Here is a 17,188-nt window from a genome sequence, read left to right as displayed (position 1 = left end):
ATCGTACCCATGTCATGTTCATATCATATGGGTAAAATCTAAAACTACAAAATTTAGTTCTAAAATGGTAAAACCACCAACTAAAAAAAGAAAAAGAAAAAAGAGCGTATTGTATTAAAAAGGGGGGAAAAGGAGCCAAACCACCAATAAATAATAATAAGTATCTATTGGACATCCAAAACTGAAGAATTTGAGGCTGTTCTAAGACAGCCTTTATAGATGATAATTGTTATTACTTCTTGTTGAATATTTTTTTCCCCCTAATTAAAGGGAGATCCTCAAAACCAAAGTTAGGCATAGAAGCATTTTTGTTTTTAATTTAAAAAAAAATTAATAAAATTTTGTTTGGTTGAGCATCTAATGAGGGAGTGATTGCTGCAACAGTTTAATATTGTAATGAAGCCAGAAACCTTTTTAACTCTCTTTGTTGTAGAAGATCAGCCTAAACAAAAAGGCAAACTTAATGTTTTCAACAAAAAAGCAAATATAAAATGTTTTACCAAAATTTTAAATGTAAAATATTTACACAAATTTACGTAAATTGATTTGGTTGATTGAAAATATTTTATTTTTGATAAAATATTTACTACAAACAAAATATTTTAAGTCAAAACAAATGGAATGTTAGATTCAAATTTGTAATTATGGAATTATTTTAAACAATCACAATTTATAAACTCTTAAGATATGTTATTTTGCCTCCTCTAAAAATATAAAAAGTTACTTTATTTTGATAACAGTTTTTTTTTTCAATTAATTGGTATCTTATGGTGTTTTCTACTGCACCCGCAAGATTTAAATCCCCAACAATAATTCTATATAAATAAATAAATAAATAATACCTACAGTAATTTAAATTAAAAAAATTATTATTATTTTATAAATAAAATAAAAAAAAAAAAAAAAAAAAAAAAAAAACAACAACAACAACAACAACAACAACAACATATTATGTCACTTCCCTTTCTCTGTTATTTATGGTCCCCTTTCTTTACCACATTTTCACCACACAAATTTTTTTTTTTTTTTAAAAAAAAGAAAAAGAGCTTTGTAACCCATGTGGAGCTTATTAAGTGGTGTTTATCAGGTGCGCCTATTTTGCACAGTGAGATAGATTTTCTATGTAAAAAAAAAAAAATGTCTCAGAATTTGGAGAACTGCCATGTGGGTGTTGAAAATAAGTTGGGTGTGGTTCGACCTGCCACAGAAGAATATGCTGAGGATGCCATTGAAGCTCTTAAAGCTCAGAAGGTTATCGCAGTACCTACTGATACACTTTATGGATTCGCCTGTGATGCTTGGTATGTGATCTTAACTGGTTCAGGGTTCTATTACTGATTGCCTATGACTTATATATATAAGTATTGGTTTCTAGTTTCTTGTCTTTTTAGCTTCGGAATTGGTTAAACATGGGTTTAAGGTGACTAGAATTATTGTGAAAATTAAGAAATTTCATGATTGTTGTGTTGGATAAGTCATCACTTATCCAAAAGTTTGGTTTTTTAGAAATGGGTGAAGAATCTAATCGTTTAAGGATATAAGGTGAATAGAATTATTCTGAATTTTCATGGTTGTATTTGAAAATTTATCACTTACCCAAAAGCTTAATTTTTTATGATGAATTCAATCATTTTTAAGTTTTTAGGAAACTGTGACACGAGTTGTTATTATGAGAGGTGTAGCGGAGACAGGATTCAAACTCAGGACCACTCGCTCTGATAGTAGTGTAAATTATCACTTATCCCAAAAGCTTATGTTGTTAGGAATGGGTGAATTTAATCATTTAACTATATGCAAACATTGAATGCGTTTAAGAATGTTTCTATATAGTTTCTGTCCATCCAGCCTTTTATTTGTTTTGGTGTCTTAATCATTATGCTTTGAAAGAAAATTCATCTTTACTACACAGTTTTGGAAAATAGCCCGTCTCAATTCTGTATGTGCATTCATCACTTTGGAGGATTTATATTTTGGCTTCATTTCTTGTGGTGTCAGTTCTAGGGAAGCAGTTAATAGGATATATGAGATTAAAGGACGTATACATACAAGCCCTTTGGCAATATGTGTTGGGGATGTATCTGATATAAAGCGTTTTGCGGTCACGGACAATTTGCCACATGGCTTGCTTGATTCTCTACTTCCAGGGCCTGTTACTGTTGTCCTAACGCGAGGTTTGTGACTCAGACATTTGGACTTAAGCTGTTAATGATTTAACTATGACGTGATCTAAGAGTAGATGTTTGAATCTTGAACAGGAGAATCAAGTATTCTTGAGAAGTCATTGAACCCAGGATTGGATAGTATAGGAGTCCGAGTGCCTGACTGTAACTTTATCAGGGTTATTGCTCGTGGTTCAGGAAGTGCACTGGCCCTTACAAGTGCAAATCTGAGTGGGCAGCCAAGTAGTGTCTGCATCAAAGATTTTGAGAATCTATGGCAACACTGTGACTTTGTTTACGATGGGGGCAAGCTTCCATCTGGTCGAGCAGGCTCAACAGTTGTGGATCTCACCAGGCTAGGAAAGTACAAGATTCTTAGACCTGGAAGGTAGGAGTTAGTAGAACACTTTCCCAAATTGTGAATTGATGAGAAAAAAAGGAATGAGAAATATGATAATCATAGCTTTTGAATCAAACAGCTCTGAATGTTGTGAAGAAAATTTTGATAAATATTGTTTAGTAGAAGCAGTATATTAGTTGTAATATATGTCTTCATAATTCTGTGAACAGATTCTTCGAACATTGCATTACTAATTGTAAATATGTTAAAAGAATAATAATATTATTATAAGTTCCATTTTTAAATATTTGAAAGGAAATGGTTGAATTTTGTATTTTTGATGCTTTCTGATATGAAAAATACAGTGAAACATGAGAAATATACTGTCCTCTGCTAAAAAAATGAATAAAAATAATTAATTTTTTTCAAGCTGTTCCAAAATTCAAGTTTCATTTGTTAAGCAACAATTCATGCTATGAATATTATAATTGGATATGTAATGAACTAACGCCCATCCATATGTAAATATATCTTCTTTTGTTTTGCACATGGAATTTGTTGTTACTGCAGAACTATAGACTTTTGTGTGATGTACAGAAATTCTTAACATGGAGTTTTCATTTAAATCCTACCTGTGTTAATAAAGCCCATGAGGGTTAACTGGCTTATGTTTTGCTTTGTATTTCCAGTGCTAAGGAAGAGACTGTTTCAATTCTTGAAAGACATTCTCTACTAGAAGAAGTAACTGCTACTTGAGGAAGTGATGAAACAATATTCTGGTCACTTATGTTATTGATACTAAATGTTTTATTACAGAGGTAGGAAAGGTTGTGATTGGGTGTGGGAGAAACTGTCCTGTCTGTGTCATTGTAAATTATTCAACCACTAGAGTTGTATTCTTGAATTAGATATGTAAATTGTTAATTATGGTAACGATATTCATCCATAAAGGGGTGTATATATATTCATTATTCATTGCCACGGAAGCATTGGACATGTAGTCGAAATAAATTGTTTACATCTGGTGAATCTGAAATCATTCCCTTGTCTTTTGCATAAAATTTAAAAGGAATTCATCAACCTCTTAACAATGAGCTTACTATAAGTGGTGAACACTGTCAACAATTCATTAATATGTGAAGTGAATTTCTGTTGTCATTTGTATATTCAGCATAAGAAAATCTTGAGGAAGTGAGTGCATTCAGCACAAGAAAATTTTGAGGAAGTGAGTACCTTGTGTCTGGACGTCATATTTTTTGCAGGGCTGCAATTAATGTCAGCAGGGAAATATATCTGAAGATGATTCAGGCTAATATGTTCTTCTTTTACTCCCCCGCCCTTCTTCCCCCTTCTCTTTTGCCTGCTCACTGACTTTATATCTCTCATGCATGTATCATTATAGATGGTAATTAAAAGTCAAATCGTAAACTGCCAAGAGGATGTAAAAGGGTAAGGCCAGAAAATTGCCGTCATTTTTTTGTCCTTTTTCCACTTCATTGCAAATTGCTCCTCCATTGGTTGAGATGGTTGACTAAAACGTCACCATTTTTCCTTTGGTTCTTATCTCCAGGTCAAAGGGTCACTCTGCCTTTGTGAAAATGTTTATGAATACATGCTGGGATTGAAGATTAATCAGGTGCACACAAATTAGAGAGTTTGCTTTAGTGTTGGTCAGGTTCATTTTTTGAGAACAAGCTCTTATGATAAATGTGTATAAGTTGTTTTATCTTTGTTTGTTTTTTTTTTTGTTTTTTTAATTAATTAAATTGACCATAATAGGGTGTTTGAGTTCTCTAATATATGTGGTAATAATAATGTGGATTTGATTAGCAACAAATTCCATCTGAGTTACTTAGGACCTCCGGATTGTTATTCTACTTGAGAATGTAAAACAAGAATAAGAAACCCAGCTCAACATAATGGGATCATAAGATGAATGTTCCAAAATTTTGCTGTTGTGTTAGTATGGCCTCATGGCCTAGTGTCCTTTAATCTGCCTTGTAACCTTTTAACAATTGTTTCTGCTTGATGATGTGGAAAATTAACATGGGAATTGCACCAGGAGTTCACACTACAATTGAGTTCATTCTGCAAGTAAGTATATAATTTGCTAACTCCAAAATGAAGCAAACCAGTGTAATGAGGTGAAATCATGATACAAAACTTCTAGGAATAGGCTGTTTCTTCTCATACTATTTATGTCTTGTTATGCAAATGCTCCAATGGTATCACATTTATCAACGAGTTGTTGAACGGCATAGTACCATCCCTGCACATCTGGTTGCTTTATAACTGTGTTAGATTGAATTTTCCTTGAAATAATTTCAGAGTTCCTCACACCACCACCGATGCATGTGTATAAGTTGTTGGCCTTCTTTCTTTAGAGCTTTTACATGTGGTTTTTTAAAACATGAACATCTATGTTCTATCTGCTAATCGCGAGCTGTCTTAGCTCATTATTTAGTGCGTCAATGTCAATGAATGGGGCACAATGGGAATATTCATTCATGCATTTTAGCTGCCACCTTATGAATTCCTTTTGTAGAGCCAATATAAATGGGAGTATTAGGCGAGTAAGGTCACCCTGGTCATGTCATGCTTTAGGGAAAATAGTTAAAATTTTAGGCTTGCATAGAGAGAGAGAAGTGTGTAAAAAGTTTGAAAAATTACATTAGATAAAATTTTCTGTTGATCCTGACTCCTTACCTTTCCACTAATATTGCTTTGTCCCCTCCCCTGACCCAATCCCAATGTCTCACTTTCTGCAGATGCTCTTGGGAACATTCTTGTCGCTATATAATTGCTAAAGATGTTATCTTTATTGCACTTCTAGTGTTTCCCTACACTTATTATCATTATCATCATCATCATCATCATCATTTCCCTATGATTATATATCCTCTGTTTATAGTCGTTCATATTGACAAGACATACGTGAAGAACCTTGTAATCTGTCAAAGATGTAAAGAACGACCACTTTTTCTCCAAAACTTTTGTTGAAACAACTCTTAAGCTGATGTCTACGCCCAAGTTATGTGAAATAAAAATGGTTGGAATCCCTCCTCCAAATTGCTTCTCTCACACACCACTAGTTTCCCTTTTGCTGTTGTCAGCATCCAAGAAGATGAGCTAAGATTTGATGATATGTTAGGCTGCTTGAAGTTCATTATCTTTGCACTGATTTTGGTTTTGTAGAATAAATCTAAGCATGCGGTGGTTTAGAGGTTACGGCCAGACCAGATCATGGTGAGATTCTACGCCTATTTCTCTATTTATCTATTGCAACTAGGTATTTTACTGGAGATCTAATAATACGAAGAAAAAAAATTCCATATTGCTCTCTTGAGAAAGATTAGAAGAACTTGAAAAATGGTGAGTATTTAACCTAAAGTCATCAGGGATGTAAGCTCTAACTGTAGAAAGACATAAGAGCTGCTCTTTTTTTCTAGTTAATATCACTTGTAGGCAGTGTTTCATTAAGAAAAAAAAACTAGAAAATTAACCAGGAAGAATTGATTACCTTTTTCTCTGGACAACATATCAATTTGTTTCTATTTTAGTTGAAAGCCTTTCAAGAGATGGATGTTGAGAGAATGATATCATGAATGTTATTGCCTGTGTCGCTGCATTTGTGTGTTTGTTGATGGTGGAAGAATTCGAGTTCTCTTTTTAGTTTGAGATAATTGGAGTATGATAATATGACTTTTACGTGTAAAAAATACTCATTTACACTCTTGAGAGCATTAGAATTACAAAAGAATTTCACTATAATCTGCTAGAATCTGTTGTACTAATGCAAACAAATATAATATTTTCCATTAAGGGAAATTTAAGAATGACAACTATATATGTTTCTCTGTTGAGAGCCTGCACCATCAACTATAATGTGTTTCTGTCAGTCAATGATTATGATTTCAGCTTACAATACAGAAATGATGCTTGCTCACTGAATGGCATTTAGGACTTCCTCTAGTAGCTTGACTATACACATCTCTCTATAATAAAGGCCTCTTGAAACAAGTTTGAAAAAAGAAAAAGAAAGGGAAAAAAACCAGGAAAAAAAGGGGGAAAGGAGCAATCAACCAACCAACAGACCCTCATGAAAGTTTCCTGATAGAACAGAAAGAATCCACTACCTTCTAGTTTCCTCTTCTTTGCTAGAAGCTAATTCTTTCTATTGATGTCAACTTGTTCACCATCTTTCTATTCAGACTAACAAGAATGCATTAAGACCTGTTGTGGATAGGATCTGATCCTTTTCGTACTTTCCGCTTGCTAGCTTCATTTGGATTGAACTTCTTGTTTACTTGTGCTGACTTCTTCTGATCTGTATTCATTCCCTCTGTGGCAACAACCTTAAGAATACGTCGATTCTGTGCTGATATCCAATGATCTTCTTGGCCTTGCTTGAGGGCAAGGTCTATACTTCTTAAGCCAGTAACTTTATCTAGTTGTACTGCTAAGATTCCAATGCAGATAAGGAGGATGAAGGCTCTATCAGCATTAAAAACCATGGTTTCTACCCTCAGAACAAACAAGAAGAACAGAAGTATCTTCCTTCTGTTTAGGATAATAACAGAATAAGCACTTCTGAGCTTGTACGCTCTCTATTCTTATGTTCCATTCCTGTAGATATATGTCTGTTATATATCTCTCATTGGATTTGGCGGAAGCTTTAAAGCATAAAGCAAAGAGGGCCCCAAAACACCTAAAGGAATTTTAGATTCACTCTGCAGTCTAAGCAAATTAAGGCTGTTATACAAGAATCTGCAAGGATAAAAAAAAGGTGTTGGAACAATACCCTTGAGAAGCCAAGTATCTTTTTTCAATATATTTTTTTCACCTCTACATCTCTTATGAGTTATGACTATATCATTCGCCCTGCTTTTGTCTACTAAGGAAAAGCCAAAACCCAATCTCTTGGATATATGGCCATCTTGCCACATCACCCGACCATGCTTACTTGTACATGCACCTTAGACTGATATATTCTTCTAAGCCTCTGGTCCCACACGCACAGAGTAGAGAGTTCAGTTAATGTGGGTGCCCACAAATTGTACTTTTAAGTCTAACATATGCTAGGTACTTAGAGAATAACTTAATTATCATAAGATGAAGAATTGAATGGAGGGGGGTGTTATGGTAAATACCAATTCCTTTGTTATGAAGAAAAGGAAGTTTTTGTTTTTGTTTTTTTTGTTTTTTGGTTTTTTTAACTCAGTAGACAGAAGCCATGGGCCACCAAAAACTTGTATAAGTTGCTATAGTGGCAAGCAACTCTCATATAAAGAATAGATGAGGGAAAGAAAGAAGGGGGGAAAATGGAATAGAACAGCCCCCAAAAGAAACAAACTCATGCTTTATGCCATTCTAAGATCTTCTCTCCACTTTAGAATTCCAAGCTCTATTCCCCATGCAACAAAAAAAAATTACAGCACTTGGTTTCTTGTGCTAAATGTCTTTCTTTATGCTTTTCTTTTGGCTGCCAAGCTCTAAATCCCCCATTCAATAAGACCCTACTTCATGCCTCTCTCTCTCTCTCTCACAGTTTGTTAATTGTTCTCGTTTATTTATGCAGACCACCTTTTTCTTTATTATTATTTTTTTATAATTATATTACAGTGTACAGTACCACATGCGACTAGGAACATTCTAAAGCATAAGTTCCTTCACTTTATCAAAATCTGGTGTCATGGTGCCTTAGGTGACTGGTCATGGTCCAAGCAAAAACACAAGGGGGGCTTGGGTGTTTTGTTAATGTGCTGATTCTTTGCTTTTTTATCCTCCAATTAAAGTAAAAAGAGTTGGAATGAGTTGTTGCTTTCTGGTCTACGTTTTTCTCCAAGAGGTTTGAATTTTCTTTTTGAGGGTTTTAGGGATTAAGCATCATGCATGAACCCATGTGAATTGTAATCCAAGCTTTTGTTTTTAGAGTACAAGATAATTTGAAAAGCACATGGATCCAAATTAAACTCCATGGATGGCACCAAACTTGTGGACACTTACGAATTCAAGGATACCAGTTTAATGCAGTCATGAGTCATGTATGTTTGAGGATGTGATATACACATGTAGGTGATGTTTTATGGGATAATAGTTCGAACATAAGAGCACTTGACTAACCCTTCGGGTGTGTGTAGTTTCCCATCTTGCACTTCAAATAATTATAGGGAAGAATTCATTCGGGGTGATTCCAAGGTGCCTGCCAAGGATACTTGAATCCAAACCTTAAGGATCACATGGAGTCTTGAAAAGAACTAGACTAACTTCTAGAATGAATAAAACTGTTATGTTAAACTGCAGTGACTTATGAATTGGACGTGACAACAAAATATTGGTGCAAAATCCATAAACCACGTGAGACGTATTGGGAATGGCCTCTGTTGCTTTAATGACCTTGACTTATTTGAGTAGATACTTTACCTCTATGCCTAAACATCAAATTTTCCTGGACATAGAATCACCCACCTCCCCCCCTTCTCTCTCTCTCTCTTCCATAGACTGGGTAATAAATTTTCTTCAATTTAGATTCATTCTACTGATTTGACTTTATTCTACTGTATGTTTTTGCTAGAGGATTTTCTTCTATGTTATTTCTAACAAAATTAGAACAATTTATACGAGACTTAGCAATAACAACCTCCTATTAATCACATTATATTCTTGTTTAGCTTTTTAGAATTTAGCATCCATATGGATCACACTAAGATTCTAAACGTAGGTTGTTTTAGTAGCAGATGCAAAGAATACTATTTGTGACAAGGCATCACAATCTCCCTCACATATACCCTAATGTCCTTGTTAAGATCCGCACTATGTTGTGGCGTTCCTGAGTCACATTGTGTTATTAATACCATTTGTCACAACTTGAGGAAAGTGGAAGTAACATTTGTGATATACCCTAAAATAACTAGTCAAGTTATAATAAGGACTCATCGTAATCACTTATATAAACCAAATCGACCTATCAAACACATGATATGAAACCCAGCATGCACCTATGCAATCCACACTCATATCAAATCCATCCAATATCAATCTAGAATTAGGGTAACATATCTAATGTATATTAAGTCTATATGAGCTATGTTAGTGATTAAGCAAAGCCTCATTTGTAACTTAACTCTCTCTCTCTCTCTCTCTATATATATATATATATAATCTATTAAAAAAAAGATTATAGCACAGATATAGTTAGTGATATTCTTAGGTGGTGACACTGTGTTAAAAATCATGCTTGAATTCAAATGCATGAAGAGACAAAGGAATAACACACACAAAGAGAAGTCTGCTGAATCTGCTGGTCTTGGTCGGTTCCAGGTGCCAAGAGGCATCTTGGCTTCTAGTGAAATGGATGCAACTGGCCACTGTTGCTCTGGTTCAAGCCTTTGCCACATTAGGAAATAAAAAAAGTGCTAGGTGGGGCTTTTTACTTAAAATTGTGGTACGGCTAAGTACTATGTTAATGTTCATGTACTTATTAGATACCCTTAGCTTCTATTTTTTATTTTTGTTAATCATTAGAATCTTTAATAATTAGGTGGATCCCATGCTCTCTTATCATATAATCAGCATCAAAACATAAGAAAACAGAGTTAGGCTTTCTAGATTCTCGAGTTTAGTCTTAAAGTTGTGGCTTTTGGTTAGTTTTGTTTTAAATTTTAGGACCCCATAAGGTTTAGGCTTTAGCTCCCCCACATTAACGGTCTCAGTGCAATGTCTCCATCCATATGGTCTACTGACTAAGCCACCATACAACAAAAAGAAAGAAAGAAAGAAAAAGGAGCACAACAAAGCAAGTAAAAGAAGATAAAGCAAATTGAGTTGGTATTTGTTACAGATCATTATTCATTACCCCATCTTTGAACAATTCCCTGTTCCATTACTTTTTCCAAAGTTTATTTGTTTGATTAATACCGTAAAAACAAAGAACATGTGATTAAATTTAAGCACTAATGCAGCAAAGCCACCACTGGGGAAGCCAGCATCATTGATCATGTGGCATGATCCATTACGACATGGTCAACAATGATTTTGATTAGCAGCAACCATGCGTATGTGTAATATTTTGATGTGAATTGAATTGGATAAGTTTATGTTATGCAAGTGTGTGTTGAGTCTCACATTAAATCTTTACTTAGGTTGAATTAGATTATAAAAATGATTATTGCTGAAATGAAAGATGAAATATAAAATTGTTGTAGAGAAACAAAGCAGATGTGTCGAATTAGATTATAAAAATGATTATTGCTGAAATGAAAGATAAAATATAAAATTATTGTAGAGAAATAAAGTAGATGTAGGAAACTTATAGAGCGGAAGTAAAAGAGAAAGTAGAAATGGAAAAAACACAGAGAGTTGCGTGATTTGGCTTGCGAACCTACATCCACGCTATATGTTACAAAGAACCTTAAGAGTATCAAAATTGGAGGTGCCAAAAATTTAGCAATTTGATACCACAAAAAAAATACTTTTCTATTTTGCCACCCCACTTTACAAAACATCCACCATCCGTGGTTTTATTTTAGTATTCAACGCAATAAAATAATACTAGCCTTATCACATATGCTTTTGCACGTGCGATGAGTTTTTTTTTTTTTTGTCATAATTTTTCATTCATTCAAATTTGAAGTTTACACATTTTTTTCATTAATATTATGAATTTAGAACTACTAATACAACTAGAGTGTAGCCAAAAAAAAAAAAAAAACTGTTTTTATTTTATATACATAATTTTTATTTTGAGAATTTAATTTATAAATTGATAAAGCAATTTGAAAACAAGAGAAGAGTTACCCTATTTTTTAGGCAATGTTTTAGTATAAGTTTGAATTGTATTTTTATCTGATTGTATTTTAGTTTTGTCTCTACTTAAACGTAGGGGTGTAGGGCAATTTTTGAACAAAAAAAATAAAGATACAAAATAAAGAAACCCCTTAAATAGTAGTATAGATGAACAACACAATAAAATAATAGTAGCCTCATCACACGCACTTTGCATGTGCGATGAGTCTTTTTTTTGTTAGTGGTCCTATTTTGTAGGAAAAAAAAACTGTGTTTTTCTTATTATATATATATATAATTTTTATTTTGAAATTTTAATTTATAAATGAATAAATTAATTTGAAAATTAATAAAAAAGTTGTTCTATTTTTTAGACAATATTTTAATAGGAGTTAGAGTTACATTATTATCAGAATATCCTTTAATTTTATTTCTACTTAAACATAGAGGTGTAGGGTTATTTTTAAACTAAAAAAATAGAAATCCAAATGAAAGTTAAATAATAGTATAAATATCCACCGTAATAAACAACCGCTACAACCACCCATCCATGGAAACTACCACCAAAACCCACGCCACACAATCAACCCAACCCGACCACACAAACCCACACCTCCACAAAAACCCACACCCAACCTGACTGCACAGTGCACACACATACAGTTAGCAAAACAATGTCACTGACTCTCCAAAACCTCTTCAAACTTCAGCATTATCAATTCCTCCGCCACCATCATCATCATCATCCAACTCGCCTCACACTTAAACTCAAAGCCGCAACCAAAAACGACGCCGTCATAGTCGATGACGGTAGCGAAAATTTCAATTTCAACTTCAATTCGTTCCTCTCCATAGCTGAATTCCTCTGCCTTGCTTCTTCCTTGATTGGTCTCGTGGTGAATCTAGCAATGCTCTTAAGTTCGAAGAAAGCGGTGCCGCCGGTGGAGTTGATTGGGAACAAGGTTTTGGCGTGGTGGGGGATTGCGTTGTGGGCAAGATGGCTTGGCGAGAGGGTGACTGGGAGAGAGATGGGTCGGCAAGAAGGAACGAAGATGGCTGATTGAAGAGAGAGCTTGGGTGAGATTGTGAAGAGAGTGAGTGGAATGGAGGAAAAAAAGAAAAAGAAAAAGAAAAATTATTTTAATGGAAGGAAGAATAACATATATTATTTGCTTTTAGCATTTGAGCTATAGTGCATAGCCAACACCAATGTAGCACATTTTTTATATATTGTGATGTTAAAAATAGCAATTTAGTATTTTAGCATCACTAATACTAATGCTTTTAGACATACGTTAATGAGTATGTTGTGAAGGTAGTAGTTAGGGAGATAGATTAATAAGAAAATATATATTGTTTTTAAAGCAATTTTTTTATTTATTAAAGAAATGTATTATTTTATTTCTAAAGCAAAGACAAAAGTGGGGACAACAAATAGAATGTTACCCAAATATATGTTAAAGAAGTTCCTTGTTCGACTTTAAGATTGTTCTCATAACATCACAATCATGCCAAGATTATAAGAGAATATATGCTTTGTCACTTTATTACCAGATATTAGCCGTAGTATCATCCTTTATCAGCCGCTAAATGGCCACAACTATGCTTAATATTTCTTGTTTTAAAAATTTATGGACACTATATTTGAAAGTTTGAAGGGTGTCAAGGGCCATTTTTTGACAAGCCCAAAACAGAATGATCAAGTAAAAATAGGAGGCCCAAATTTTCAAGCTAGGCCCAAATGAACCCGAACCCATTATCATTACATTTCTCTACTCCCATATGGCTCAAGCCCTCATGAGAAGTCCATTGGGGAATTGGGGCAAATGTAGCGTGGAGGGCTAAAGAAAGAGTTCCTTTGTGCACCCTTGGATTCGAGGGAAAATTTGCAACAATAGTTGAACCCTTAGAAGTTGACTGTATAAACCAATCACATGTTGAAAACTAGCTTAAAAGTTAAACTGCTAAAACGCTCATAAATTTCAGCCAAGAAACACAACCCAATGTAAATGCTTCCTCTTTACCATTAATGTCAAATGACACAATCCCTCAAATTTAGCATCACTTGTAATAATTGTCTTACTTATTATCGAAGATTTTTTATTTAAATATTAGAAATTTTATCAATTAAGCAGATTAGATTTTATTTTTAAAGGGTATTAAACATTCTAGGGAAAAAAAAAGAGTAGAATTTTTGGCAAACCAATTTACCTCAAAAGGCATAAAACCATATTGTTTCACTCTTCCATCGCTGTTAAGGGCTATGATGATATGATCCCCTGATTCCCCTCAAAATCCAGCAACTAAAGTCTATTCATACTCCTTGAAGGATGAGTTTTTTTTTTTTTTTTGAATCACTATAAAGGCGTAATAGAAGGGAGGCATTAGCTAAAGAATTCACCCTAGAGACCATATAATTACTCCCTTAACTAATACGTGTGTATCACATAACATATGCCAATATAAATTTTCTCCTGAGAAGTTTGTTAACCATTTATTTGAGAGCGAGACTTATAATTATAAATTGGTAAGAATATGGTAAAAAATGTCATTAATATTTAGGAAATTAATTTCAATTACATAAATTTTTAACATGAATTGAACCTTATTTAGCAATATTATACCTCTCAAACGAATCTCCTAAAGATACTTGTAAAATCAAATGCAAAATCAACAACTTAATAACTGGGAAAATGCTCTAACAATGGAAAATGGACCACTTGCAATGAAACTCCCAAAATTTACTGCATTTAACATCTTCATGGAAAATTTTAATTGAGCAAACCAACCAACTAATTATGACCAGTATTAAGAAAAACACACAACACATCTATATCTATATATATAATAATAAGTAAAGCAGAGAGAAAGTCAAATTAGAATTCTAAATTAGAGGTTCAATTTTGTGCCATGTGTCTAGATTTATGTGAAAACTACACCATAATTATCATTCTAATTGTTCAATTCAAATATGAATTTGGAGTCCAATTTTGCTTTATCTGTCTAAATGTAAGTGGGACCACATTATAATTATCCATCAATGGCCACTCTTATTTTATTTTATTTTATTTTTTTGCTGAATAACACGTTAGGTTAACCTCCCCTATCTAGAATTCTGCATTTTACATTTAAACGCTTTGCTTTTTTTTTTTTTTTTTGAGAAGGCGAATAAAACCTTCTTAATAGTGTCAAAAAAGTTTTAGTACAAAAAACAAGAAGCTAATTGTTTTAATTTTTGTGCAGGAATTTATACCACTTAAAAAACCGAGGGCCTAATGCGTTAAAACTTAAAGACTAAGAAAGAAGTGGCAAACAGAAAGATCAGTTCTCTTTATATAATTACAAATTGCTTATAATCTATTATGGATGAACAAAAGAGAGGGCGGCCAAGTACTAGGGATTCTGTACAATAGTCTAAACTGTGAGAACGATTATGCTCTCTCAAAGATTCCGCCAAGGCTGAAGACATTTTTGTGGCAAGCAAATACTGATTCACTCCCCACGAAGATAGCATTGTTGTGATGAAGTATTTTATAGGATCATTTCTATAATAATTGTAATGAAGTCCCATAAGATACTCTTCATGTATAATGGCATTGTCCACGTTCAAAGGGGGTTTCGTCCATTCCATATATCTCTTGAACTACTCCAATGTTCATCTATGATGAAAATTTATATTGGTCATATTTTAGTAATTTTACACGATACCAGATGTTACACAAGAATTTTGATGGGTGTAGATGTGTAGTTTTGCTTTGTCCCATGTAAGTCCATGGCTCACTTACAAGCGCCATGTGGACTCTTTTTAGGAGTGGATGGAATAGCTTCAACCATATTGCTTGATTAAGCTTCAACCACATTCCTATGTAATGAAAGTTATTGCTATTTTCACTCCAAAAAAAAAAAAAAAGACCAAAAGAGAGAGAGAGAGAGATCTAAGGGTTACCACTTATCACCCTTTCACCTCTGTCAAATTGCTGAAATAGTTTTTGGTAAATTTTTAATTTTTACTTTTTAAATTTGGGCATTATATATGATTTTTGTTTGAGTAATTGGTAGAAGATATTGTTTCTTTTTTTGGGACTAATTTTGTAAGACCTATTACTTTTAATGTGTCTACATTTCTTCTTCTTTTCTACTTTTACAATGACAAGTTTTTAGCTTGCAATTGTTATGGTTTATGATTGTTGAGTACTCCTACAATCAATGCACTAAATTCTATGATAAACGAATCATTTGGATTCATCATTTTCTACTCCCATGTGTTGATAATATATGTTTAATGTATTGCTACAGCTTTTCCAAGTAGTTTCCATACTTGTTAAGGAGTTGTGATGTGGGAGATTTCAAGAAATGTAATGAAGCATCTAACTCAATACATCTATGATCAATTATTCAAATAATCAAGCCGTTTTTATTGCTATTGGATGCAATTTGCAATACCGCATCTATGATTCTTATTGGGTGGTATTTCTCATCTATTAAATCCAAATAAATATGACTTTAAAATTTTAGTTTTTGCTTTTGTGTGTATTTGGTTATTTTTCTTTATAATTTTGTATCATTAGTTTTAGTGAAGTAGGTTGTGGAAAAGATATTTGTGAGCCTTAGCTTATTTAAGGGTTGAGTCTGAATTCGATAAGGATAGAGTGTAAAATCCATATTTTACACAGTGTAAGGACTCAATTTGAATTGAATGTTAGGTTTTCAGCCCAACAAGTCCAAACAATACATTTATAGAGAGTGGGCTGAAAGGCTTAGGTGCTGGCCGTTGATCACCATGGCCAAACTTATCTCAAAAAATGGTTAAGTGTTTTTTACAAACGGGAGAATGCTCCTCGGCCTGTGGCCGAGGAGGCCTTCCTCTCTCCCCCCCCTTTTTTGGCTTTACTAGCTCTTCTTTTATAGTTTTCATCTTCCTATCTCTTGCTTCCATCTGTTGATTGCCTATTTGCCTTTCTTCTGGTCGTCCATCCCATCAGAGGCCTTATCGGTACTCAAGTGGCTCACTCTGATCAACGTTATCCTGCCAAGGGGTTACCTCCCCATTAATGCGGCCAGGAGGGTTAGTTGAGCGCATTAAATGCGAGAGTGACAGCTTACTTTGGGGCTAGCCACTCCCTGAAATCACTTTTGTCAGGCCGAGGACAAGGTATCCTCGGCGTGGATCCAGGAGAATAGGCTTCCCCCCTTCTCCTCAGAAATAACTTGCGCTCCTCGGCATGGGCCTTGGGCCCGCTATAAGATGGGCCGAGGCTATCAGGCCCACGGACCCCACACACAGATTTTCAAATGAGTACTAGAATTGATTGAGTGTAGTTGTGCCTTTTCTTTAATACATGTAATGTGATGAAGTGTCATGTTAGGATTGGAGAGGTAAAACTTTGTTTTTACACCACATTCTTATAAAATTTAATCTTTTAATGCTTCAGCCCCAATTCTATCCTGACTTATCGAGGCCCCATGGCAATTGGAAAAAATGGGCTTTTTATTTATATATATATATATATTAAATTTAAGAGCAACCTTAAATAAATATATATATATATATATATATATATATATATATATATATATTGTTTTTATTGCATATTTCTTTTATAGTTTTAACAATATGGCTTTAAATATCATTAATTGACTGAGTGTAGTTGTGCCTTTTCTTTAATACATGTAATATGATGAAGTGGCATGTTGGGATTGGAGGGGTAAAATTTTGTTTTTACACCACATTCTTATAAAATTTAATCTTTTAAGGCTTCAGCCCCAATTTTACCCTGACTTATTAAGGCCCCTTGGCAATTGGAAAAAATGGGCTTTAAAAAAAAAAAAAAAATTAAGAGCAACCTTAAATAAATAAATATTTGTTTGTTTTTGTTTTTATTGCATATTTCTTTTATAGTTTTAA

The 17,188-nt window shown here is 33.7% G+C and overlaps 2 protein-coding genes across 2 annotated transcripts; one reads left to right on the top strand and one right to left on the bottom strand.

Annotated features, from left to right (window-relative positions):
* The first annotated feature begins 1,080 nt into the window (after nucleotides 1-1,080).
* LOC112038170 (uncharacterized) lies at nucleotides 1,081-3,469 on the top strand. Its single transcript, XM_024070979.2, has 4 exons — nucleotides 1,081-1,301; nucleotides 1,996-2,171; nucleotides 2,256-2,547; nucleotides 3,189-3,469. The coding sequence occupies exons 1-4, from the start codon at nucleotides 1,138-1,140 to the stop codon at nucleotides 3,253-3,255; spliced, it is 699 nt and encodes a 232-aa protein (XP_023926747.1). The 5' UTR covers nucleotides 1,081-1,137; the 3' UTR covers nucleotides 3,256-3,469.
* A 3,256-nt stretch (nucleotides 3,470-6,725) lies between these two features.
* LOC112038147 (CLAVATA3/ESR (CLE)-related protein 45) lies at nucleotides 6,726-7,013 on the bottom strand. The gene has a single exon (XM_024070962.2). It carries the CDS (start codon nucleotides 7,011-7,013, stop codon nucleotides 6,726-6,728), a length of 288 nt encoding a protein of 95 aa, XP_023926730.2.
* Nucleotides 7,014-17,188: the final 10,175 nt, after the last annotated feature.

The sequence above is a fragment of the Quercus suber genome, unplaced genomic scaffold (assembly GCF_002906115.3).
Source record: "Quercus suber isolate HL8 unplaced genomic scaffold, Cork oak 2.0 scaffold_743, whole genome shotgun sequence".
Classification (NCBI taxonomy): Eukaryota; Viridiplantae; Streptophyta; class Magnoliopsida; order Fagales; family Fagaceae; genus Quercus; species Quercus suber.
This window is presented reverse-complemented; position numbering and strand designations above follow the sequence as displayed.

Bases quoted from the DNA above. Each gene is read 5' to 3' on its own strand.
- LOC112038170 (XM_024070979.2), top strand. From the start codon at position 1,138: ATGTCTCAGAATTTGGAGAACTGCCATGTGGGTGTTGAAAATAAGTTG. The intron at 1,302-1,995 runs GTATGTGATCTT...TTGTGGTGTCAG, and splicing joins GGATTCGCCTGTGATGCTTG to TTCTAGGGAAGCAGTTAATA. The intron at 2,548-3,188 runs GTAGGAGTTAGT...TTGTATTTCCAG, and splicing joins AAGATTCTTAGACCTGGAAG to TGCTAAGGAAGAGACTGTTT.
- LOC112038147 (XM_024070962.2), bottom strand. From the start codon at position 7,013: ATGGTTTTTAATGCTGATAGAGCCTTCATCCTCCTTATCTGCATTGGA.